We start from the raw sequence: 26,884 nt of genomic DNA on the forward strand, positions 1-26,884 counted from the left end.
GTCCCCTTTCTCTCTCTCCCCATGCAAATAAATAAATAAATAAATAAAAAAGAATGGGAGCTGGAGAGATGGCTTAGCAGTTAAGGCACTTGCCTGCAAAGCCAAAGGACCCAGGTTTGATTCCCCAGGACCCAGTAAGCCAGATGGTCAAGGTGGTGCATGCTTCTAGAGTTTGTTTGCAGCAGCTGGAGATCCTGACATGCCCCTTCTCTCTCCGTCTTCCTGTCTTTTCCTATTTCCAACAAGTAAAATAAAATAAAGTAGCGTAGAATGGGAGAATAGCGAAGGAACACTGGAACAGGATAGATCAAATCCCAGCAAGGCAAAAAGCAAACCCTATACTTCTGTTCCTAGTATCTGGATCCCTGATAGAATAATCTGGGCTCCAATAGATTTAGCAGGCTCCATCCTCTAGCTCTGTCACCTGCAGCATATTTAGACTCCTGGCCAAGCTCCACTCCACGCTTGCCACATTCCTCAGCAGGTGTCCTATCACCCTAGATTCTCGACATCCTTAGGTTTTTAATGTGACACAGGCTTCACCTTCCCAGATGCACCCATTTGGCCCTCAGGGCATAAGTGCAGAGACTCCTATCGATCCTGCAACGCATTGCCTGGCCTCTGGCCTCCAAAACCTCCATCACCCTCTTATCTTTGCACTCTCAGTCCAGCAGAATCAGGGGCATTTGGCTTGACATTGCCAAGTTCTGCTACAAGTCACATGAAGGCTGCTCACCTTGTTGCAGAGTCAGCTTCCTCTGTGTGACCTTGAGGCTGAGCCAGGGGAGTACTTCCCTAGGTGGCCATCTTGAACTGGGAACCCTTTCAGTAGCATTTTTAGCTTAATTTTTCTCCTTTTATACATGTTTGCACTCTAATCATTTTGAGCCCTCTAAGATGCATTGTGCTAAAAAGTGATGTTTTGCTTTGTTTTGTTTTTTTCGAGGTCAGGGTCTCACTCTCTTCCAGACTGACCTAGAATTCACTATGTTGTCTCAGCGTGGTCTCACACTCACAGTGATCCTCCTGCCTCTGTCTCCTGGGTGCTGGGATTAAAGGCGTGTGCTACCACACACGGATAAAATTGATATCTTTAATAAAACTTATATTACCCAAAATTAGATTCGAAAATAATCCTTTTATCATTATATATAAAGCAAGATGAATGTAAAATGCTTAAGATTTTAATTGTAATGTTTTCTAGCTATGTCTGTTCTTTTGTTGTGTTAATCAAAAAGGGTAACTTGAGAGATAAAACTTATAAAAACCTATAAGCATTCATTTTTTTTTTGAGTTATAAAGTCAGAATCTTCTCTGTCCTATGACCTTTAACTTTGACCTTGCAATTTTGTATTCAAAGCAGCTCATTACACATTATATACAAATGCAACAGCTGACCATTTGCACAAAGAAATTTGAGCCCTTTATTAATATCTTTACAGATTGTATTGATAATCCTGTCATGCCAACATAGAATCAAAATTGTACAAAAATCAATCATACTTTAAATTATAATTCCCAATTAATTATTAACTTTATAGTGAGTACTTCAAAGTGACAACTTTATCTTCTTTGTGCAGATATTTTCATTCAAAAAGAAATGTATATATTTGCATTTTTCATTCAAATAGCACATTACACTACAGAGTACTTTTTGTCTAGTGAAGAAAAGAATGAACATCTCTGACCATTTTTATTAAACTACTTGAAGTCCAAGGAGAAAGTAAATCTTTCTGAAACCCATTTTCATAGTATTTTGTACACAATAAATATCCAACCAAGAGAATACTTTGATACTGATACTTTTGTTCTCATCTTAAAAACATCTTAGCATGTAGTGAATGACTCGTACGCATATGGTAATTAAATATGGCTTTCTCGAAGTATAGCCAGTGCAAATCCAACCCTCGTATTACTCTATGGGCCATTCCTCATAGAAGGCATTAGTGGTGGTATCTTCTTTTTTTAAAAAATCATGTAATGGTTTCCTTAGCAATATTTCACTGTCTTCCAATTTTAATTCATAAAGCTTTAATGTCAGTAAAGAAGCTTGATGTCGCTGCTACCAATAGAATACTAGATGTGGACCAAAGTGCGCAGAGTGAGATGAGCCGTTGCAGGCTCCCTGACGTGGGCAGGACTGCCTCATTACTTAATTAAGCTCTCACAGACATTTCTGGCCTTATGTCAGGAACTTTTCCCATCGTGATACGTACATCATTGAAAGGCTACATCGCAGATGTGCTTCCCTTGAAAGGGTAGTCTTAAAGGGGCCTCACTGCACAAATATCACTGATGTTTTAGAGAGTATGGTACCCAATAACCACAAAGCCTAACATCATTGCCTCACCCTATGTTTCCACTCTGTTCTAGTCTATTCCTTGCATAGCTTTTATGTTTTCTTAATGTCAGTCTATAAAATTTACAGAATTCACAATATAGTATATACACTGGGAGGGGGGGGGGCGGGGATTGAGGTAGAGTCTCACTCTAGCTCAGGTTGACCTGGAATTCACTATGGAGTCTCAGGGTGGCCTTGAACTCATGGCGATCCTCCTACCTCTGCCTCCCAAGTGCTGGGATTAAAGGCGTGTGCCACCATGCCCAGCTAGTATATCCATTTGTAATGAACCATAGCTACATCATATGCTATGCCCAACTTATATATTATTGGTATGGTTGCACAAAAAAATATATTTCAGAGGATAGGTCAATCTATGTGTTTGTTTTGAAATGAGGAAAATCTTAAGTTTGATGAATACAGATATTTGGGTCACAGTGACTGAGCCCCAGTGATGGCACAAAGAACTGAGTTGGAAAGTACAGTCAACATAAGTGTGTGTGTGTGTTTTACATCCATACAGGACATAAAAGAATGCTGCAGTGAATGGTGTACATGCAGGAGCAGTGGTTTACAGGAACAATGGTTTATGAGAATGACATACATCAAAGCTAACACTCAGGTGCGGTTAAGCACTTTTGTCTCCACATTTTCACAGCTATGCATCTCAGTTAAACCTGATTAGAATGTGACAATTTTTATCTCTCAGTTGGGATGTTAAACAATCAGTTTTTACTACCATTCTTGGGAATACTTTTTTTTTTTTTTTTTCCTTTTCCTTTTTGAGCTGTTTCACAGTTTATCTCGTGTTAGCTCTGAAGTCAGTAAGACTGGCATCTGAATGCCATGGTAATGGCTTGTTGGAGGCATCAATGAAATGGTGTGTTTAGTGAACATGACACATCATTTGAACTCTTAACATGGAAAATAGAATTGCGGTGAAATTGTCTTGTGCTTGAGGTATAGTTTAACAGCCAAACAACTGCCCCACTAGGCTTAAGTTCAACCTACAGCATGATCAGAGAATGTCCTAACTCCATTAATGTTTGCACATCTCTCCTCATTGTTTCCTATACCCATTTGCTATCCAGGAAAATGTGATACAATACTTGATGCTATAGGATGGTACTAAATACTTACTTTAATACGAAGCAGTGATTGTGATATGGACTGCAGTTACAAAATGAAGTTTGTATGGTGGTTATTTGCATCTTTGTGTTAACTTTGTACTTCTTTTTCTCATTTTTAAAATATTTTATTTATTCATTTGAGAGAGAGAGAGAAAGAGAGAGAGAGAGGAAGAAAGAGAGACAGAGGAGGAGGCAGATAGAGAGAGATAATGGGCACACCAGTGCCTCCAGCCACTGCAAACGAACTCCAGATGCATGCTCCACTTTGTGCATCTGGCTTGCATAGGTCCCGTGAAATAGAACCAAGGTTCTTAGGCTTCACAGGCAAGCACCTTAAGCACTAAGCCATCTCTCCAGCCCTTCTCTTCTACTATTTCTTGAAACATATCATGTGTGCATGTGCGAGTGCATGTGTGCCACAGCATACATGTGGAGGTCAGAGGGCAATCTCTGGTGCTGGTCCTTCTCTTCAGCCTTATTTGAGGAAGAATCTCTTACCATTTGCTGCCACTTACTCCAAGCTATCTGGCCTGAGAGCTTCTAGGGATTGTCATTTCTCTGCCTCTCATCTCACTGTCAGAACACTGGCATCTCAGATACAATTATTTCCAGCTTTTTGCATGGGTTCTGGGGATTTCCACTCAGGTCTTCAAACCTGTATGGCAAGCTCTATAATAAGTGAACTATCTCCCCTGCTGCTGTAGTTATCTCTCGTTGCTGGGACAAAACACCCCACCAAAGCATCAGATGGGAGGAAAGTGTATGTTTAAGTTTACAGTCTTGAGAGAAAGGATCACCATGATGGGAAACAGAGAGGCTGGGCACATCTAATCTTGCCAAAGATGCAGCAAGAGTGCACAATCACATATGTAAATGGAAGTAATCTAAGAACTGGGCTTGGAACTGTGCTAATAAGCTTCAGTGCCTGCCATCAGTAACACACCTCCTCCAGCAAGAATCCACCAAATTGCCACCAGCTGGGAATCGAATATAAGGCTCAATCTCAATACATGAGGTGATAGGGGCCATATTACATTCAAAATACCACACCAGGCTTTGTAATACATATTTTCTATCTGAACACAAGAATCAATGAGGAGATGAGTTTTGTCAATCACAGCAATAATAATAGGGCCAATAGTGCTTTCCCTGGCCATAAGAGGTACTGGCATACACAACCCTTTTAGTAGAATAATTCCTCAGACTGTACTTGCAATTCCCATGGACTGACTATATTTTTTCTATTTCATTAATTCCAAATTTCCCCAAATATCTGTATTATTTACTCAAAATGTTCAACTTTTAAGCTGTTTTAGAAGATGAGTGATGACTCAGCAGGTAAAGGTGCCTGCTGGAAAACACATCTGCCAACTTGATTCTCCCACACCTACATAAAAGCTGGGCACAAAAAGTGGTACATACATCTAGCATTTGTTTGCAGTACCAAGAGACCCCAGTGTGTCCCCCTCCTACACATGTACAAATAAAAAAAAATAATTTAAACAAAATGTTGAGTTTTTCCATTACTTTTCTTAGACAAAATAATTTCTCTAATGCTGTTTATAACCCGTATCTTGCTCTGCTTGCTTCAGAAAGAGAAGTTCCAGTTAAAGGTCATGGTCATTTACATCTAAGGAAATGAACAGGTATATGAAATGTATTGTTTTCACAAGATTTACCCACACACAAACACTAGGTGAATACTCTACTGCTGACCTAGATTTCTGACTACATTTGTATTTTATTTAGACTAAAATTACTTGTCAAATAGATGGAGCTGCCCCAAGGAAGCACAGATCCAGACACTCAAACAGCAGAACTCTCTTTCAGCCTTTCTGTTCCATTATTGTTGTTAGAGCTACGGGACTAAGCCACATGCAATTACCTCTCAGAGCTTTCTGGACAGGGATACAAAGGCCTTTTATTTCATTCCCCTTATTGTATGCCAGGATTTTTGATGCTAGACCATCCTGATTATTTATTTCTCAACCTGTGTCCCTCTCATAAATTATGAGGCTAGCTTTGTTAGGTGTTAGGGATGGCCCAGTCTAAATAATACATCTACAGCTTTAATCTGAAGTTTGAGACTGTGAAATAAATGTTTACACAGGCGTACCGAGACACAAAATATGCATGTGGTCATCATAGAGTTTACTCCATCCATAAGAGTATAGCTGAAAACTGAAATCCATCTGTCATCTATACAGGTGGAGAATTTTGTACTTCATTACTGTGATTCTGGTATCTTGCCCTTATTTTGTATAGTAGGGATTGGAACTTAGTGGTGAGATTATCTTTTGGAGTCCTGGCAGTAGATTCAGTATGTTCACAAGAATCCTAACAGTGAAATAAAGAGCAGGAGGGACTGATGGACAAATTATCAAATTCAATGGACTTAGGTAATTCATCCTATCTACGGGGAAACTATAGATGAGTGGACATTAAAATAGTCCAATTTCCATACTCAAGATCATAAAACAGGTAGCTAAAAAGATTATGTTATTTCAGGAAAAAAAATAGCAAAATTACAGAGAAATTGTCTTAAGGAGTGATGTACAGTGATGCTACTATTTTAGTATTTTATTTATCTATTTATTATGAGAAAGGGAGAGAGAAATGGAATGGGCATGCCAGTGCCACCTGCCACAGCAAATGAACTCCAGATGTGTTCACTACTTTGTGCATCTGGCTTTGCATGGGTACTGGGGAATCAAACCTGGACCCTCAAGCTTTACAAGCAAGCACTTTTAACTCTTGAGCTTTCTCTCCAGCTTCAGAAATGATGATGCTTTTGGTCATGGGGTTTTCAAGATGACAGTGCTAGGGTGAGACTGTCACTGCAAAGAACGACGGTACTAGAGATGTGTGAAGTCAGACACAGATAAGCGGTTCATAAGTGTGTATGTGTGTGTGTGTGTGTGTGTGTGTGTGTGTGTCTGTATATGTGCTGGAATAGGTAGGTGCATAATTGTGTTGGTAAACAGAAAAAAAAAAAAAAACTAGGGTGATGTTTTCCTGTGAACTGGATACCAGCACAAAGGGGAAGGAGATCAATGCAGAGAAAAATCAACTCCTACCAAATCAGAGAGCCAGAGCCTCAGAGGCCCCCAACACCTCATCACTGAAGCACACCAAAAATGAACCCAACATGGCTCAGGGAAATCTTGCGGAAGAGGGGGCGGAAAGAATGTCAGAGTCGCATGTTGGGTCATGATTTGCAGAGACATTTATCATACCAATAACTGGGGGCTAACTCCACAATGCACGACCCATTTTCAATAACAAGGAGGGTCTAATGGGAGGGGGTAGATCATAGATGAGCCTAAATAATGGTACCAAACTGCCTGTATTTACTGAAAAGAAAACTAATAAATTAAATTAAAAAAAAAAACAACTAATATATAATGGAAACAAAGGTGATTTAAGGAGACTATAAATATCACTCCAATAATGATCCATTTATATGAATAAGGAAAATTAGGATAAGGATGTTAACAATTGAAGGGCTATTGTTTAAATGGAGAAAATAAATTTGTTGACTATTGCTACAAAAGATAGAAATAGGACCAAGATAGCATTATTTGAAGAGAAAACTTATGACTATATATAGTTGTCTAACATCAGGGATATTCATCCATTCCCCAAAGAGAATAATTTGCAGTACAATATTCTGGGCTCACACTTACCAGAGAAAGTTACCCAGAAATAGGATGGCAACCTCATAAATTTTGTGAGATATATATTTTTTTATTTTAATACAGAAATTACTATACTATAGCCAGGTCCAATATAATCCTGACATTAAGGATCATATGATTCTCACATTGAGAAGATGCTGTAACAGCATCTTCCAAGAGCCTGTCATTGGACCAAACTGACTTGCATTAGTCTCTAGTGGCTCCATAACAACAACTCGGCAAGTTCAGCAAAACAGCAATTCAATTCCTTAAAATCACTGGCAGCCTGCAGTCTGAAATCGCACTCACTGGGATGGAATCAAGGAACCAGCCGTGTTCTATCTCTCATGGTTTTAGGGGAGTATGGTGCTTGCTTCTTCCAGCTTCTGACAAGGAGCCTCACTCTAGTACTTGCCTTCAAGTTCACTCCCTCCTAAAATCTTTTGTGTACATCCATTCCTTTCTCCATATTCTTGGCTTCCTGAGCCTGACTTAATTCTCTTATTATGTGTGTTTGTTACTTTTCTTATTGCTGTGGCAAATAACCTGAAAGAGAGTGACTTAAGAAAGAAAGGGCTTATTCTGGCTCACAGTACAAGGTTATGATTATAGTTTCATCATGATGAGGAAGGCATGGCAGCAGAAACGCAAGGCAGCTCACCACAGTGTGTTTACCCTCAGGAAGCAGACAGAGAGAAATGCTGGTACTCAGCTTGTGTTCTCCTGCACATTCAATCCAGTACCTCCAGACCTTGCAATGTTGTCCTGCAAAGTTAACGTAGGTCTTTCCGCCTCAGCTCATCTAATCTAGAAATCTTCACAGACATGAACAATGATTTGTCTGCTACACAATCATACATCCCATCAACTTGGCCATGGAGATAAAAACATCACAATACGATCATCTCCAGTTGCATCCATGTTTCTAGCAAATATTATAACTTCATTCCCTTTTATGTCTAAAGAAAATTCCACTGTATAAATGTATCCAATTTTCTTTATCCATTTTCTTGTTGATGGACAGCTAGATTGGCATCACAGCTCAGCTATTATGGACACTTTTCATACTACCAATAAAGCTCTTCCTCATACACATCCTGACAATGCCTCTCTCTCTGGGCAGTGTCACAATTTTTAATCCTTCTGAAGCAGTATAAGAAAGTGTCTTTTTAAAGACCTAGCTAATAGATGGCAGAACTTTGACTACCAGCATAGCTTTGTTCTTTTCAAAGCTGGAGAACTTTCTGCTATTTGTACCAGATGGTGAAGTTAAACTATCCACATACTATGTCTATTTTCTGCTCATTGTGTTCCTGCCTCCCTGGGCCCCATAAGGGACACTGTTTACAAATCTCGGTAGTGAAAAGAGGTGGCTCACATTAAATGGTATGGCAACTATAAGAAGTTGCATCCCACTGAGCATGATTGGAAATGCTTGGAAGCATTCATTGTGTTATAAGCACTCAAGATCTGAAGAGATGTAGCAATCGAATATTCCCTGGGCACTGGCTCTCTCCTGAAAGCCTTTCTGCTACTGGAACTTAAGTGTTGGCCCATGGTTGCATTCTTTCTGGTCTCCTCACAAACTCTTTAAAATAACACAGACTTTTTTTTTTTCTTTGTAGCACATGCTGGCCTCATATTTCCTAGGTAGACCCAGGCTGGGCTTGAGTTTACAGTGATCGTCTTGCTTCTGCCTTCTGAGAACTGAGGTTGTTCACCTGGCTTCTCACAAGCTCTGCCAGGGGCGTGGAGAGTCTTTTCTCAGACAGTAAAGGGAGGGAGTTTGGGGGAAGCTGGTGGTAGGGTGAAGATGAGTTAAGTATAATGTATGCAAATGGGAAAGAAAAATAATTTTGATGTGACTGTTAGCACTCATGAGCTCACAGAGACTGTGGTTCTTTTATGTATTTATTTTATTTATTTTTTTATTAATTAGTTTTGTACTCAGTGAATACAGTCATGGTGGTACCATTGTTAGGCTCATCCATGTCCTACTCCATCCCCCTAGCCCCTCCCTGTTGAGGTATATGGGTTATGCATTGTGGAGTTAGCCCACAGTTATGGGTAGGACAAATGTCTCTGCATATCATGACCCAATGTGTGGCTCTGACATTCTTTCCACCCCCTCTTCCACAAAATATCCCTGAACTATGTTGGGTTCCTTTTTGGTCTGCTTCAGTGATGAGGTGTTGGGGGCCTCTGGGTCTCTGATTTTGTAGGAGTTGATTGTTCTCTCTGTAGATCTCCTTCACCCTTGTGCTGGTACCTGGCTCACCAAGAAAACAGCACCCTTGCTTGTTTTGCCAATTATTCTTAGTTTCAGTCAGGGCCCTTTTGAGGTATGATGGGGTGTTCTCTCCTTAGGATCTGCATCTATCTGAAAAAGAGAAGCAGATTCTCCAACAGAGAGTAAAGTTAGCACCCGACAAATGGGATAACCCTCATTTTTTTATAGAGAATTTCATAGGTTCCGGCCCTCTTGTAGCCCATGATTGTTGGTACATTAATAATGGAGAGTGGGCTCATGTTTAGATATGGTTCTGAATTGTTTCCCAGCTCCAGCTATGGGTCCTGTTCCACTGAGGGGAACAGTTAGACAAATCAAGAGCAGTTGGTTTCCCACCATGACTGTGTGCCACTATTGCACTTGTGTGAGCATCATGACAGGTTATTTGCTGCTACATAGGTTAGACCGTGAGTTGCTTGCGCAGATATTGGTCATTTTCCCCCAATCGCCCATGTAGCACTTTCTGGCACCAGACACGCTGACTGTCTGGGGACTGACTCTCTTCCAGTTTCCAGCCCTCTCATTCCATTTTACGTGTCAACCGCATATGGTGTCTTCAGCAGTAGGTTCTTACCACTAGCCTTTGGTGGGTCATCAAGTACTCTGACAGAAATCTGTCTTTGGTGCTTGCACAAGACTTGCATAAGATTGGGTGCACCAGGCTGAAGAGATGGGTAAGTGGTTAAAGGGCTTGCCTACATGCCGGAGCCTGCCGGCTGAAAGGGTTCGAGCCTGATGGGGAGTGAGGATTAAGGAAAGACAGAAGAAAGAGTGAAAGCATGGACTCCAGTCCAGGGCTGAAGCCAGGACTGAAGACATCATTTATTTCACAGCATTCCTTTTTATATCTTTTTTTACAAACAGTTTTTCCATGGACAAAGATTTTATGAGCTTTACAAGTTCTTATCAAAAAAACCTTCCTGTTACAGAGCTTTTGCATTTCAATCATTTCTCAGTACAAAGGACCAGCCAATGGCTGAAGATACCTAATCTTGCTTACAGATAGTCTGTTTATGGTTGTGCTAATGTCTTGCTGCCAGAGGGCTTCAGACACTGAAGATACACATCTTACTTGCAGGAAGGGTGTTAAAGTTTTGCTAATGTCCTGCGGCCAAAAGCCCAGGGATATGGATACAAGTCCAGCCAGAATGGCTCCCGACACCTACAAAGTCTTAAGGACCCAGGTTCGATTGTCCAGTACCCGTGTAAAGCCAGATGCACAGGGTGCCATGCATCTGGAGTTTGTTTGCAGTGACGAGAAGCCCTTGCATGCCTATTGTCTTGCTGTCTCTGCTGCTCTCTCTCTCTCTCTCTCTCTCTCTCTCACTCACTTTCTCTCTCTCTTTCTCTCAGATAAATAAATAATAAATTTAACAAAAAAGATTGGGCCCATCAATGATCCATCATGGAATGGGTGGGGAATGTTGAGGTCACACCCCTCAGTGAGGAACTGTTATCAGTTAATAGTTGTGGAAGGAGTGGGGAGTCCTTTGCCTAAGTGGTGTAGCCACTGATAAGTTTTATATGCTTCAATAATTCACCACTTATATTATGAAAGCAACCTTAATTAAATTCAGTGGAGAGTAGATGAGGAGAAGAAGGGGTTCCATCGGAGTAGGAAGGGGATAATAGTTGGCAATTGGGGGTGAATATGAACGAAATACCTCACTTATGATATTAACTTGTCATAAAATAAATTATATTATTTTTAAAAACTAAAAAATTGGATTGGGGAGATGGCTCAAAAGATAATATAACTTTCTGTGCAAACATGAGGGCCTGGGAACACCAAGGTTCTATTCTCAAGCAACTTTATAAGTAGGTGGGTGTGGCCATGTATGCTTTTAACCCCAGTCCTAAAAAAGGAGAGGGACAAAGGCACAGGAGAGTTACTGGGTGTTGCTGACCAAAGCAATGGTGAATAGAGTAGCTTGTGGCTGAGTGAAAAACTCTGTCTCAAGGAAACAGTCAAGGGACAAAAAGAGGAACATACCTGATATTGTCCTCTGGTCTCAACGTGCATGCACACACACAAGGTCTGTACATATATATGCATACACACCCCATCACACATAACACCACACATATTCTGCACACACAAGACAAAAATAAATAAACTAACATGATAGAAAATTAAAGAAAAATAAAGAGCTCTGTCTCAGGTTTAGGGCAGTTAACAGGCGCCCATGATTTACCACCAGCATGTTTTACATTCGCATAAATCTGTTATACACAGCACATTGTAAGTGCACTCACAGCTTGTATTTATAGAGCAGCCCTTTTCCTTGCCAAGAGCCATCAGATATGTTGTTGAGACAACATCTCATTAATCCCTGCCAAGCATCTTATAGGTTTTGTGATCCAAATTTTATTGATGTGGAACAACTGAATGTAAGCTTTTGTTCACCAATTTCAAAAACAGATAAATCATCTCTCTGTTATACAACGTACCTTTGAAAAAAGGAGGTCATTAGAAGAAGGTGGTTACCTAGGCATGTGGAAAACCTCCATAAACATTGCTAATTATGAATGACAGATGGAAACATGGGAAATCAAAATGACTAGGAAGTGAGTTCTTGGTCTTAATTCCTGGATCCCAAAGGAACCAGGACATCTTCACATTTGCGTTCTGTTTTGCCTGTTTGCTTTAAGAGTGAAAAGGGTGACTGTAGCAGAGAACCTTTGTTCCCATGGATGAAACATGTAGATCAATTCTAAACAGAGACTGTGCAAGGTGCTCTAAGTGATTTCTCACAGGATAGGGCTTCTGAGTGGACCAGTGGACGCTGAATACTTTTCCTCCTAGACACATCCAGCTGAAAATCTCAGGTACAGTCATGTCGATAACATAGAATTCCATTGTAGAGCAAACAAAATCATGTTTCCTCATTATGCATAAATATTTCTTATGGTATGTACTAATACAAGAAATGAGGGCTGGAGAGATGGCTTGGCAGTTAAGCACTTGCCTGTGAAGCCTAAGGACCCCAGTTCGAGGCTCGGTTCCCCGGGTCCCACGTTAGCCAGATGCACAAGGGGGCGCACGCGTATGGAGTTCATTTGCAGAGGCTGGAAGCCCTGGCACGCCCATTCTCTCTCTCTCTCTCTCTATCTGTCTTTCTTCTGTCTGTGTCTGTCGCTCTCAAATAAATAAATAAATAAATTAAACAAAAAAGAAATGAGATAGTAAATAATAACTAATTAAATAAATCATAAAAAGACTTTCCAGGAGGAGTGATATTTTCACTAACTACAGATTGTGAGGCTCTTAAAGGTCATCGCTAAAATTTTATCTTGTTCAAATCTGGATTTTTGTTTGGGCTTCTTTTATTATTTGAGTTTAGTTAGATTTGGATTTGTCTTTTATAAAAAAACAAATAGAAAAAAAATGGGAATAAAGCAAACTCCTATGTATCAAGTATTGTTTTGCAGCTATCGTTTGGGGCTGTACTTCAGAAAATACAACAGAGGTAAATTCCCTATAAATGTCTATAGTAGTGTGGGGTGTGTCAGCATGTGTGTATGTGTTTGTGTGTTTGTGTGTATTTGTTGAAGCAAAACATAGGACTAAATCTAAAATGACCACTGAAATAACTATTGTTTAAAACAAAATATAGTCATTACTTTGATATGAATTCAAATGAACTCCTCATGAGTTCTTCCAAGAGGAAAATTGTAACACAAAAACCACATTTAAGGGTTGGAGGGATGGTTTAGTGGTTAAGGCCCTTGCCCGCAAAGCCAAAGGACACAGGTTCAATTCCTAAAGACCCACATATGCCAGATGCACTTTCTTCCCAGCATGAGGTGAGCAACCTTGTTCTGTCACCTCCTTCCTCGAAAGAAACACTGCTCATACAGCCTAAAAAGCAGTGGTTCTTCTGCTCAAGGATGAAAGCATTTGAAGCTGTGGGCAAAAACAGATCTTTCCTCCTCATAGGTGCTTCAGGCAGTTTATCACCATGATGGAATGTAATTAAGACATGACTTTATAGTCTAGTAGGAGAATAGCATACATACTAGTGAATGAAACATACCCAATAAAGTGCAATGCCAACTGAAATACTTCAGAAATTCAGGAGCATCAAGATCATTTCATGACTTCTTTTAAACATTTACTGTAATCAAGTCATCATAATCATATATAGAGCACAACTTCTGTGTTCTAGGAGTTTGATTTTAACACTGGAAGGCATTGTAATAAAATCCATGCAATAAAATATTAACAACTACAGTGACAATTAGAAGAGTTGGATATTAAGGATCTTATACAGATGAAAATACAAATGTCACAACATGTTTAGCTTTTAATCTCACACATTTTTCTTATTTTCTTCATGCCTGAAAGTGGCTAAGAAATGCTAGTGAAGGTAATAGAAACGCTAAAGGTATGAATTCAGTTTTCCCACAAATACATTAATTTTCCTTCATTTAAAGTAGTCTTTTCCACTAAGATGGACACGTAGCCTATGAGACCTCCAGGTTTAGATGTTAGTTTCGGCTCTACGTGTCTACTTATCAGGAGTGTGCAGCTGGGAGGGAGAGGGGCAGCCTCCTGCCGCATGTCACGAATCCCGTGCCTTGTGTGCCATGAATGCTCAGCACATGTCCGTAGGTGCAAAGTGGCCCCTTCTTTCTCCTTTTATTTGTATTTTTTATCTTTACTAACTGCTTAATACTTAGGAGCATGTGGTACTAATATTTAAGATGGATTGGCTTCTTCCACTCAAGTACCACATAACCATTCATACTCCATTGAGTTTAGTGCTACTAAAAGGTAATTTTCCCTCTGGGAATTATGCCTGTTGCAGACAAATTTTACACATCTCGTGACATATATATATATATCATCAGTACCACACTAGGTAAAGAGAGAACATGAAAGGTGTTTAAGGTGTGCAATTGTATACAGACTTCATCTGGAAATGTTTCTACATATTATTAGTGAACATGTCCATATGTGGAACTAATATGACCTGATTAAATAGCTGACATTTAGGTTCTCTCCCTCAGTCTCTACCCAGACAACTGGAAAACATTACCATTTTATTTATTTATTGTATTTTGATGTGATAAAGCCCAACAGGATTAATCGAAAGCATTGTTTTATCATCTAGCCTATTTTATTTTATGTAATATTGTTATTGCTACAGTTATTGCTAACTTTTTTCTGACAGTGACTAAACCCAGGACCTCACAAATGTCAGACAAGCCTTTTTTACATCTCAGCCTTACTGTTGCTTTAAGTTAACACATTTTAGGAAATTTAAGGTAGGCTTTTATTTCTTAAATAAATTCCTTTTCAGGCACGGAAGTTCAAAACTTAAAGAATGCATAGATAGGAGATGACTCTAAGCTATAATCTAATAATACCCTACCCAATGTACAATGAATTTTAAAGACTGCAAATTGATTGTACATATATTCCTTCATTTGATTTTTCTGCTTGTCATGTGACTAGGTTTTACCAGTCTAATTGCATTTCAATGACTAACCTAGGAACGTAAGAAGCTAAAAGACTTGCCTCCCACTCATATGCACATAGTCAATATGTACTGAGGAAGAAGTAAAATACAGTTTTGGATTTCTCAGGCCCTACTGTCATCACTCAAGTGAGCCACGGTGTCTTATACCATGGTCAGTAGCACAGGGGCCAGTATGCTGAACTATGAAAATTAATGCTCCTTTGAGCATATCAGTTATTGAGCTGGAAGGTGACTAGCAGGTAAAGGTGCTTACCTGAATATAGAAATTATAATGGTCACAATGTTTCCCTATATACAAGCCATAATGATATTATTTATTATTGTTGTGGCTTCTGTAGTGCTTATGGTATTCCATTTGTCTTTGGACTACAGAATGGACTGATACAAAATGAATGTTCAAAATAAATTATTAATGGAAGACTACAATTCACAGACATCAACAGGGAAATTAGACAAATAGAGTCAAGTATTATTTCCTCTGAATTATTGTTTTTTAATTGCATGTCATATGATCACATAAATCAGGGAAGTTTCTTAGTCACTTTATTTTAATTTTTATTTATTTATTTCAGAGAGGGAGAAAGAGAAAGAGAGAGACAGACTGTGTGCATGGACATGCCAGGGCATCTAGCTATGGCAAATGAACTCCAGACACATGCATCACCTTGTGTATCTGGCTTATGTGGGTCCTGAGGAACTGAACCTAGGTCCTTTGGCTTTGCAGGCAAGTTCCTTAACTGCCAATCCATTTCCCCAGGCCTCTTAGTCACAATTTGAATTTAATGTCTATACCCAAAATAAAGTATATGTAGTCAGACAGTCATTGAGAAGCTTTTAGAAAAAGAATGAAGCCTTACTTTAGTGGAGTACAGTATTCTCTTTCTATAGTGAGTCTTCTGCCTAGAGGTTATTAGTGGGTAATGGCCTCTCCCCCTGCCTATTAACAGAAAATGAATTTTTCTTATCACTCATTTGTCTTACAGGAAAATTATTTTGCTCAAGGTATTTGCAATTTAATCCTTCAGTTATTATTGGGATTTTTTTTTTCCAACAGGAACTTTTGATTTAGAGAATGCAAAGTTGACAAAAGAGTGAAACACGTTTATTTGCATTCTATATTGCATTTAGGTGGTGAGTTTCACAATTACTTGAAATAACATTTATCCATAAACATGATTAGATAGGGGCTTAGCGATTAAGGTGTTTGCCTGCGAAGCCAAAGGACCTTGGGTTGATTCCTCAGGACACACCTAAGCCAGATGCACCAGGGGGTACATGCATCTGGAGTTCATTTGCAGTGGCTGGAGGCCACTCTCTCTCTCTCTCTCTTCTTCCCCCTCTTTCTTTCTGAAATAAATAAATAAATAACATATATATATATATATATATATATATATATATTAAATTTTTTATTTATTTATTTGAGAGCGACAGACACAGAGAGAAAGACAGACAGAGGGAGAGAGAGAGAATGGGCGCGTCAGGGCTTCCAGCCTCTGCAAACGAACTCCAGACGCATGCGCCCCCTGGTGCATCTGGCTAACGTGGGACCTGGGGAACCGAGCCTCGAACCGGGGTCCTTAGGCTTCACAGGCAAGCGCTTAACCTCTAAGCCATCTCTCCATCCCAATAATATATTTTTTTAAAAAAGCTGATCAGATAAACAAACTTCATATGCCCTCCATTAGCTTCACCTCCCTATTAACATATACACAGGAATAATTTAGCACACGGTGATAAAGCTTCTTGCAATTAACATGAACATATGTACTTTCTTTTATTTTTATTTCTTCACATTCGTTATTTATGGTAACAGCTTTTCAGATAGATTCAGAGAATTTCAATTCAGGAACATATCATACATTGATGAACAAATGCACTTTCAAATCATTGATATGCCCTCATTGTTGAGAGCATTTATACTAGCTTATTTTATGTAGCTTATATAGTCTCAAAATGTCCCTGTGACAAGAATGGTACTACCAGTTCACAGATGAGCAAGTTAAGATTGAGTATCTCATTTGAATCCACCATGCTGGTGCTTACTCGGTAGCAAGAGTCTTGATGTAGGTTAGCAGGGTTAGCAGGAAATCTATTTTATTTTAGTATCATTATTATTGAAATCTGGTGCCAATAATGGCTCTATGCACACAACAGCAGATGGCTCTTTGCCAGTGTCAGTTAGTCACTCAGGGACTTGGGAGAAAATAGGGTCCACGTTATTGGAAATTTTGAGACATTACATTTAACAAGAATGTAGACAATACCCTAAAGCTAATCATCTGGAGGTCTAGAGGTGTTGAGCCTCCATGTAATGGAATCTGGAGTGAGAGGAGGTAGGCAAGAGGAGGAGAAAGTGAAAGGAAAGGAAGGATGGACAGAGATTCCTGATAGAACCATGACCTTCAGCCAGGACTATGGCCTGGATCACAGCAGTAATGGAAGAGGCATGCCTGGCTGATATCTGCCACATGAGAATCCAGTTAGAAGGTAGAAGGGTAGCTGACCAAAGAACAAACCCCTTCCTCATGCGTCACTCAGGACAGGAGGGAAGAGGAAGGTCTGGGGAGGCAGGAACAGGTGTTAACAGTGCATAGATTTTGCCTTCAGCCATTAATCCAGACAGGAAATGAAACAGGACAGGGGAAGCTACAAACAAAAGCAAAACAGAACAAAATTTTCAAAGCTAATGTTTATAGACGTTTTCTGAGAAGGATTAGTGCAATGCCATCCTAAGGAGTCATAAGCATTGCCATTTCTTCTTGTTTAACACATTTCGGGGCTGGAAAGGTTTGCTCAGTGGTTAAGGTGCTTGACTACAAAGCCTAATGACCCAGGATCGATTCCCCGGTATCCACATAAAGCTGGATGCACGACATGTGTATGCATCTGGAGTTTGTTTGCAATGGCTGGAGGCTCAGGCATGCCATTTCTCTCTGCCTGTTTCTCTTCTCACACCTCTCTTTGCTTGGACATAAATAAATAAGCATGGGCTGGAGAGATGATTTAGCAGTTAAGGTGCTTGCCTGCAAAGCCAAGGTCCCAGGTCCCATGTAAGCCAGATGCAGTGCACATGGTAGCGCATGAGTCTGGAGTTCATTTGCTAGAGGCCCTGGTGTTCCCTTTCTTTCTCTTACTTTACCTCCCTCTCTGTCTTTAAAAATAAATAAATATAAATGGTAAGAGGTCCTGCCTCCCCAGACCTTCCTCTTCCCTCCTGTCCTGAGTGACGCATGAGGAAGGGGTTTGTCCTTCGGCATCTACCCTTCTGCCTCCTAATTGGATTCTCGTGTGGCAGCAATCAGCCAGGCATGCCCCTTCCATTACTGCTGTGATCCAGGCTATAGTTCTGGCTGAAGGTCATCCTTCCTTTTCTTCCTCTTTCTCTTCCTCTTTCTCTTTCTCTTGCTTGTCTTCTCTCACTCCAGATTTATTTATAAATAAAACTGTTGGTTTAAAAATAAATAACTAAACACATTTCAAACAAAGACAGTTTGAAATGTTTGCTAAGATTTCCCATTAACAAGCCCAACCACTTTAAAGTGTTTTCTTTGGAGGAGGGTAGAGATTAAGGGTACCAGTTAATTGTGATTCAGTTTACATAGAAAATGTTTCCTCTTTAGTATGCAATTCCATCTGTTTTCACAAATGTATACAGTCCTATAACTAATACTAGAGTCAAGATATACAGTGTTGAGGAAACTGAGAAGATGGTTCAGCTGTCAAAGGCCTTTGCGTACAAAGCCTACCGGTCGAGGTTCAATTCCCCAGCCAACAGGTAAAGCCAGACTTGGATTTCATTTGCAATGGTAAGAGGTCCTGTAATAGTTACACACACTTATGTGAAAATACATAGATTAAAAAACAAAACAAACAAACCAAAAAAAACTGTGTAGAAAGATTTTGCTGGAGAGACAGTTTAGTCAGTAAAGTACTTGCCTTTCAAACAGGAGGACTTGAGTTCAATCCACATGTGAAAATGTTGGGTGTTATGGTCCGCACTTGCAATCCCAGCACTGAATAAAGACAGGAGGGTATACACCAGACAGGATTATAGTTTACAACTTTAGCCACACTCTGAAAACTCCTGCATCATCTAAGTGGTGCAGAGGCCTATGTGTCACCTCATTATATCAAGTTGTTGATGTTCATTCCATTATCAATAATCTTAGCTTTTCAAGTGATTCAAATACTCAGCCAAGGTCAAGGTTTCGTGTCGACTCTGGCTGCTCAGAAGGACCCTTCTGCAATTGTTTGGAAAGTGACAGTGGCTTCCTTCCATTCTGATTTCTGTTCACAAAAGTTGGCTGTGCGAAAAGAGATTTGAGTCTCTGTTATCTCTGAACATGTGGGCTCCAATTCATCAAGGGCTTATTAGTTTTGGGTATGTGATCATGTTCAATAAATGTTAAATGGAGGTTTTTAATCTCACAAGGAGTCAAGAAAAATGAAGGATGCTCCCTCTTGGAATTAAATTGTTGGTATATTTTAAATATTTATCCTGGCAAACTAACAGTCACTGAAAACCGCCCTCCTAGATAATTTACTTCAAATGGTAAGCCTTATATTTTAGGAGACTACCTCAACTAGATACCTTCAGCACCATATTAGGCCCACATATATCATATAGCACTTTCATATTTCTCTCCCTGGATGTTGATAGGAAACAAGATGAAGAGACACAGGGTAAGATTTAACTCACCTCCCACTTGGAGCCATAAATGATGTTATTACACCTCTAGGCATTATGCTGCTGCTTGTTAAAGAGAGAGCGTTGGCAGTTCCTGCTTTGTAGTGTACACAAAGGATACCACCTAGGTCAGTGGTGGAAACAAAATTAAACAAGGCTCCTGAAGAAACAGATATGACTAGGGAAATGTTAGCACATAGCATCTTTTTTTCTAGATTTTAAAAATTATTAAATAAAATTGACCACAATCTTTCTGCATAAAGCTATTCAAGATCTATTATGGCAGAAATGCTCTACCTAATGGCAGGTTTGAGGGAGGGAGAGATATGCGGGCGTGTTAAGAGAGGTATAGAGACACAAATTGTTTATTAATGCATGGTGGGGTCTGAAGAAATACTTGGGAAAACCAAGCATATTCTTTTAAAGTCCTTTGTGGAGGAATAGTGATATGGGAATTCAGGGTGTCTGAGAGCAATAAGACTTTTCTCAGCTCTTGACTAGTTAATACACAAGAGTTAGGGTGCTAAACGCACATGGCCACACAAAAGTTTCCATTGAGTCAGTGGCCCTCAGGTCTTGTGGATTTTTACGAATGAAACCCACAGACTGTAAAGAGTGAAGTTTAGAGAGACTTTATTAAAGATCATAAGAGGAGGAAAGAAAGCAGAGCTCCTGCAGAAGGCGGCGCGGGGTTCTGAGACATGAGAATGCTCTCCTGGTGTCTTTAATGGGAATTTACTGGGTGGAGGATGTGCTGATCAATGCAGCTCCAGATTGAGGTATGCAGGTGCTGCCAAGTTCTAGGTAGTGCGGAGTAGTCCCATTTACGCTCCTGAGAAAAGGAACCATCCTTCCTCAAGGGGGTAATTGTCCAGAAAGAAAGAGATAAGGGAAAAAAACAATCTGGTGCCATATGTTCAGGTGCCCACCATCTTATTCACACAACCCACTCTGGTTTTAGGGGGAAAGAGATAAGAAAAAGAACAGGTACCTTCTTCCAGGTTAAAGGACATGCCTATCTTTGACTTTTGGGGGCCATGGCACCCCAAACTGCCTAAGTACTGAGCAGGGGATCTCTGACATCACCAAACTAGACTAAGAGACTCTGTGATTTTTTTGTGTGTGGTTCTGGCTGTGTTAGGTGTTTGAAAAGCCCAAGGACAAGTGCGTCTGGAAAAAAAAAAAGTGAGCTGAGTTAACATGAGCCTTACATAATGGCATTGTGGTCAGCGGTCAGACCTGGGGGTCAGAGGTGGGGTCAGACCTAGGGGCAGGGGGTTGAGTGTGGTCCCACCCTGCCTCAGCTTTCTCTGTTCAAGGCGTTTTGTTTGTTTGCTCTTTGTTGTGTTATTTTTTGTTGTTGTTTTTGTTTGTTTTCACCTGGAAGGCTTGCTTTCTTGGAGGGACAGGCTCCTTGCTTACCGATAGGGCGTGGAAATGAAGTCAACTTCCCAGATATTTTCGCTTATGTCAACTGGCATGCTGCAAGTTTCCTTGTACATTGAAGTCTCTGAGTGTTCAGACTCCCTCCAACATAGGGTAGTATAAATGTCCTTGGTTTAAAACAGAAACTATAACTGTCCTAGGTTGTCCTTTCAACTTATTCAATGCTCTGCTCTCCCCCTCTCTCCTTCTCTGTAGGACCACCTCAGAAAATGGTGTCACCCAAACACGACAGGAAGCATGGCAAACCCGCCGACAAAGGAAGCGAGAGTGGGACTTCGTGTAACGAGCTGTCCACTTCCAGCTGTGACTCAGAGGCCAGCACCCCCCAGGACAACCCACCCAGTGCCCAGCAGGCCACGGCCCACCAGCCCAACACCTTAACCCTGGATCGCCCTTCCAAAAAGGCCCCGGTGCAGTGGATACCCCCGCCCGACAAGCGCAGAAACAGCGAACTCTTCCAGTCCCTCATCAGCAAGTCCCGAGACACGAACCTCTCCAAGAAGAAAGTCTGCGAGAAGCTGAGTGTGGAGGAAGAAATGAAGAAGTGCATTCAGGATTTCAAAAAGATCCACATCCCCGATTGCTTTCCCGAGCGCAAACGCCAGTGGCAATCGGAACTGCTGGAGAAGTATGGCTTATAGTAGTGACGACGGTCCTGGGGGTTTTGGGGGTACCCAGATGGCATTCAATGTTTACTACCCTGTCACCACCCAACTGAGGGTCAGTGTGATTCTTGCTGCTCTTCCCTTCTGTGAACCGTGGATGTGGGACAGTATTTTTTTTTTCCATTAGTTTTGTTGTTTTTAGAAACAAAATTTTAAAAAAAAATGACGGTAACAAATGTGTGTCAAAACGTCATGTCCCTCTGATTCAAACCATTTTGCAAGAATGAAAGAAAAACAATATGCATGATCAAGAAACTCAGAATCTTGATGTTTGAACTGTTGAACTGTGGTCAGTTGGACACATTTGTCATTTTGTAACTCACCAAAAAAAAAAAAAAAAAAAAAAAAAGAATTAAAAAGTGGTCATATTCACACCAACTACCGGGGATAATCCGGATGAAGGAACATCAAGTCAAATTTTAGATGATGGTTTGAGGACCCAAATCAAAAACTGTCTCAATGTTAATGCAATAAAAAGGTATTATTTTTTGCATGAACATAATCTTACAAATAAGTCACAAGAAAAAGGGACGATCTGCTTGTTGCTTTGAAAGAAAAAATAATAAATATTTACAAAAACTAAGTTAAAAAAATAGTTTCAGGCCAAGCCTATAAATGTAAGCTGCCTAGGAGACTGTACTTTCTTTGTTTCAGATCTGTGGTTTCCTTGTGTGTGTGTGTGGTGTTTCTCTATGCTAAGATGGTGTAAATATGCCGTATACTGCTGTGTTTTGGCATCGGCACTCATCTATTAAAGCTAGTCATGATTATTTCTGTGAAATGAGTATTTTACATCAGGCTGTGAAAATTGGTATCAGGATGCTCTAAAAGATCCTATTCTATTATAATGTTAATCAAAATAATTAAGGGAAAATATAATTGAGGGAAATGGAAAAAAAAGCTTTATGTATTTATTAAAAAAGGAAAATGTGTTAGAATTCCTTTCTTTCTGTTGACTCTTTTTAAAAAGTATTCAATTGCCTTATTGTCTCCAATTTCCCCTCAAAATGCCAAACTGCAGGATGATCTGTTCAAACTTAATGTTGGCAAGTCTAAACCTAACTCAAATGGTGGTAAAGTGAGGTCCAGGTAGCTTTGGTATTGATTAATAAACTCTGAGTTCACAAGAGAAAAGGACTTCATCTAAGAAGACATGAAAATTTTATTTCAGCTGACAACCAGATTGAAAGCCTCTCCAAAAAACATTGGGGAGGCTATCTCTGACAAATCAGGAGACACAAATGCCAATGCCATGCTGAAAGGTCAGTCATAATGAAAGTGCTTCCTTCTTCCATAGGTGTGTGGACAGAAACTTTGTGATCATAACATACACAATTTTGTCTCATCGTGTACACAGAAATATGTAATATTGTGAAATTTTGATCTAGAAAATAGGTTGCAAGGGGTAAAAATATCTTTAAAAATTAGAGAATTCAATTTCCTCTGTGGCTAGATAAGAGGAAGCTGAGCAGTCCTTGTGGTATCATTTCTTTCAGCCCAAGAGAAGGAGGCAGCATTATCAATCCAAGGTTGAAAAAGAATTTACCTTCATTACAGGACATATTTTTAGATTTTTTTTCATAGTGCTATTATATAAAATACCAACTATGCTAGAATATAAAAAAAAAAAAACACTAAGATATAGGGTTTAGGCAGATGGATCAATGGTTAACAGTACTTGCTTAGAAAGCCAGTTGGCCTGCGTTTGGTTCCCCAGCACACACAGAACTCCATGATTCCTTGGTATCCACAAAGTGGCACATGGATATGAAATCCACAATGGAATAGGTCTTAGTGTGCACAAACTCTCTTCTCTTTCTCACATAAAAAAAATAGATAAATAAATGAGGCTATGATATATGACTAGCCTCTTTAATTATCTAATATGGTTCTGAGGAAATAGTTACTGTCAAGTCCTATATTTAATGCCAAGAACCTGGAAGTCCAGTATGGTTTGGTAGGTAATATGGTTGAATTTGATGGCAAGGTTGAAGGGTTTCAGTCCCACAGTTTCCACTCATTCTTTATTTGTCAGAAGGATAATAAGAGGGCAATAACATCATAAAGAACATTTGGATGGAAAGTATGGCTACCATTCATGGAGCTGGAAAAAAAGGAAAATGGTAGTGTTAGAGAACCGATAAACCTTCACTATCAAGTGGAGGTGGTGATGAAGCAGAGAGACAAGCTGTCTGGTAAGAACAGTAGCCTGTAAAAAAGTCAGTCACTTCCAAGGATGACTTCCAGAACAATGAGAAGGAGCAGGGCTTCCCCTTGTCTCTTGCTTCCTCTTGTATTCTAATTTCATGCAAGTACTTTCCATATTCCCAGTATAAGTGGAAACCCACTGGCAAAGAAACATGGACAATATGCAATTGATTCCCCTATGGTACAAATCCCAGAACCAAAGGAGTCGGACAGGGAGTTGGTCTGAAAAACTGTTTTGTATCCTGCATTTTCCATAGTAAATAAGTGTGGGTAAAACTACAGCAGAAAGGATCTGGTTATAACAGTGATATTCCAGATCTTTGTATCTCTCCTCCCTGAAAGAAGAGATGTGCAAGTCTATCCTTATAAAGGAAAATTGCCTACTATATATTACGTTCATGATAAATTAGATGTTCTGAATCACGGGATGGAAGAGAATGCATGTTGGTAGTAGGTTCTTGCCTACCTCACTATGGATAGCATTTGCCTGACAAATCAGCAACAAATTCAGAAATGCCAGTATTTAGCTCTGGCCCTCAGGAAGCTATGGTTGGACTCTTCTGAACCATTCTGCTCTTGCCAGAAGCCAGAACCTTGATGGCCTCAAATGGGGTTGCCAGGGGTCCAAGGTAAGAAGCCAGAAGAAGGACTGGTTCCTAAATGAAATGTACATGCAATTTTAAGGTAAGTTAAGCTGAGACTGGGATATGACACACCCCTTTTGAAGAATCAGGGTATGAAATTTATGAACAACAAATTCAGAGAAGTTGAAAAAAACAACTGCAGTTGAGTATTTATTCTCTTTAAATGGTTTCCTACTGTTAGGTAGATGTTAGGCACACAACCTGTGTCCTGATGTTACTATTTCTAATTCAAGTGAAGAAATGAATACAAAAATGAGAAAAAAAATAAAAGCTAATTGTGAAATTTATTGCTCTGTATAAAAAAAAAGTTTGAACTGATTTTATAAGATTAGTTAACATACTTTTTTCTTATGTCCCTACTAAGGGTAACTAAACCCTTAAGTAAATTTAAGAAGGCTTTAAGAGGATGAGAAACAAACATTTATCTAGAAATCATGGCACATAAGAAAAAACATGTTGGTAACTGTCCTAGGATTTCTGCTTACCTCACATATGTAAAACTTGGTGCCAAAGAAGCCAGTGACTCAGAAGCTTCACAAGTCACCAACAAAGGCAGGGGACAAAGCTTCGCTTCACGGGTAAAATGCTCACTTGGTAAGAAAGAGGACCCCAGTGCCCATGTAGTGTATTTGGGCTTGTTAGCCCATGCCTGTATTCCCCGTGCTGAGAAGGCAGAGCAGCGGGACCCCAGCAGTTCATGGTCTAGCTAGTCTAGCCTGATAGGTGAGTGGCAGACTCTGTCTCAGAGAATAAGGGGGAGAATCATAAAGGAAAACTCCCAAAGTCAATCTCTGGCCTTCATACTCATGCATACACGTGTGTCCACATATCTATGCACATATATGTGCCTCTCATGTTTGTGGATATGCGTACACACATACATATACATAGACTTACAGACCTGCCAATGAAACAACCTCCTATGAAATTCTTTATTTTTTTTATTTTTTTTTGGTTTTTCGAGGTAGGGTCTCACTCTGGCTCAGGCCGACCTGGAATTCACTATGTAATCTCAGGGTGGCCTCGAACTCTCGGAGATCCTCCTACCTCTGCCTCCCGAGTGCTGGGATTAAAGGCTTGCGCCACCACGCCCGGCTTTCCTATGAAATTCTTAAGTGTCTAGACAAAGGACCAAGAAAGCAACCTGAAGGAGAAAACACAGGTAATAAGTACTTAGGCACCTTTATTTATTATAAAAGTGAATTCAAGCACTCTTTGCCATAATATATGTCCTCAAAAAGTGATTCCATATTTCTTGTAAGCTTAATGTTTCTGGAGAACAAGCCTCTTGTCAATTTTATAGTTTAAAATGACAACCATTTATCTGCATGTAATTCTGTGCATTAACAATTGGCCTGATAACATCTGGGCTAGTTTTTTTTTTTTTTTTTTTCCCCACTGACCTCATTGGCGTTTACTCAACCACACACTCAGATTGTAATTTGTCAGGGACTGAAAAATCTAGAAGAATCTTGTGTCACGTTGAGACAGTGATGGACTGAAATCAAGATGCCTCCATGCTCCACCCATCCTGCGCAGCACCTTGCTCGAGGCCCATCGTATGGCGGCTCCTGCCAGAGTGTAGGAGGAGAGAGCTCTCCACGCCTGTGGGGGCAAAGCTGCAAGCTCACACACCTCTAGTGCACTTTTATGGCTATGGGCAAAGCAAGGCATCTCAAACTAAAGGAGGTGTGGAGAGAATGTTCTTCCATGTCAGGAGAAGACAGGCAAAGACTGTGGGACTGTTTGTCTACAGTGGACCCAACCCATCCTTTCCTCATTCACCAGAAACAGTCTTTGCTCAACAGTCATGAGTGGTTTGCTAAGGTTGTACTCACACTCTGGAATCACGTCCAGCCCCACCCTCAAGCCCAAGTAAAAACAAACGTCTTCATCCACCTTTAAATTCTACTACATGTTTCAGAGCTTTGCTTAATTCTATGAGAAAAAAATTGTTAATTATTCCACTCTTCCATATCTTAAGTCACATTAAAAACATCCCTGACACCCTATCACTTATATAGTCTAATGAAAGGCTGCAACCATTATGTTTGTCTTTTCAATTATGTTTGATGAGGACCAATAATCATTTATGACTCACAGTAGGAATTGACAATGTTGGCAAATGAATAGACACGTTTAAATCAAGAATAACATCAATAGCTGTTGATAAGTACACTTCCTTTCAGCTAATTGTGTTTATCACCATTTTATCAAGTTTTGAGGTCACATCTCACACATTGGCTTTATATTGCTTCTTTTAAATGATTTAAAGAAGTGTTCTGGGGCTGGAGAGGTAGATTAGGG

At 40.0% G+C, this 26,884-nt stretch overlaps 1 protein-coding gene across 1 annotated transcript in view; it reads left to right on the forward strand.

Annotated features, from left to right (window-relative positions):
- Kctd8 (potassium channel tetramerization domain containing 8) overlaps positions 1-22,074 on the forward strand; it is a 236,513-nt gene extending 214,439 nt beyond the window's left edge. The window contains exon 2 of the mRNA XM_004658675.2: positions 21,256-22,074. Within this exon, the coding sequence (XP_004658732.2) occupies positions 21,256-21,701 (446 nt within the window). The 3' untranslated portion in view covers positions 21,702-22,074. The remainder of the gene's footprint in view (positions 1-21,255) is intronic.
- The last annotated feature ends 4,810 nt before the right edge of the window (positions 22,075-26,884 follow it).

This window comes from Jaculus jaculus, chromosome 11 (assembly GCF_020740685.1).
Source record: "Jaculus jaculus isolate mJacJac1 chromosome 11, mJacJac1.mat.Y.cur, whole genome shotgun sequence".
In the NCBI taxonomy this organism is placed as follows: Eukaryota; Metazoa; Chordata; class Mammalia; order Rodentia; family Dipodidae; genus Jaculus; species Jaculus jaculus.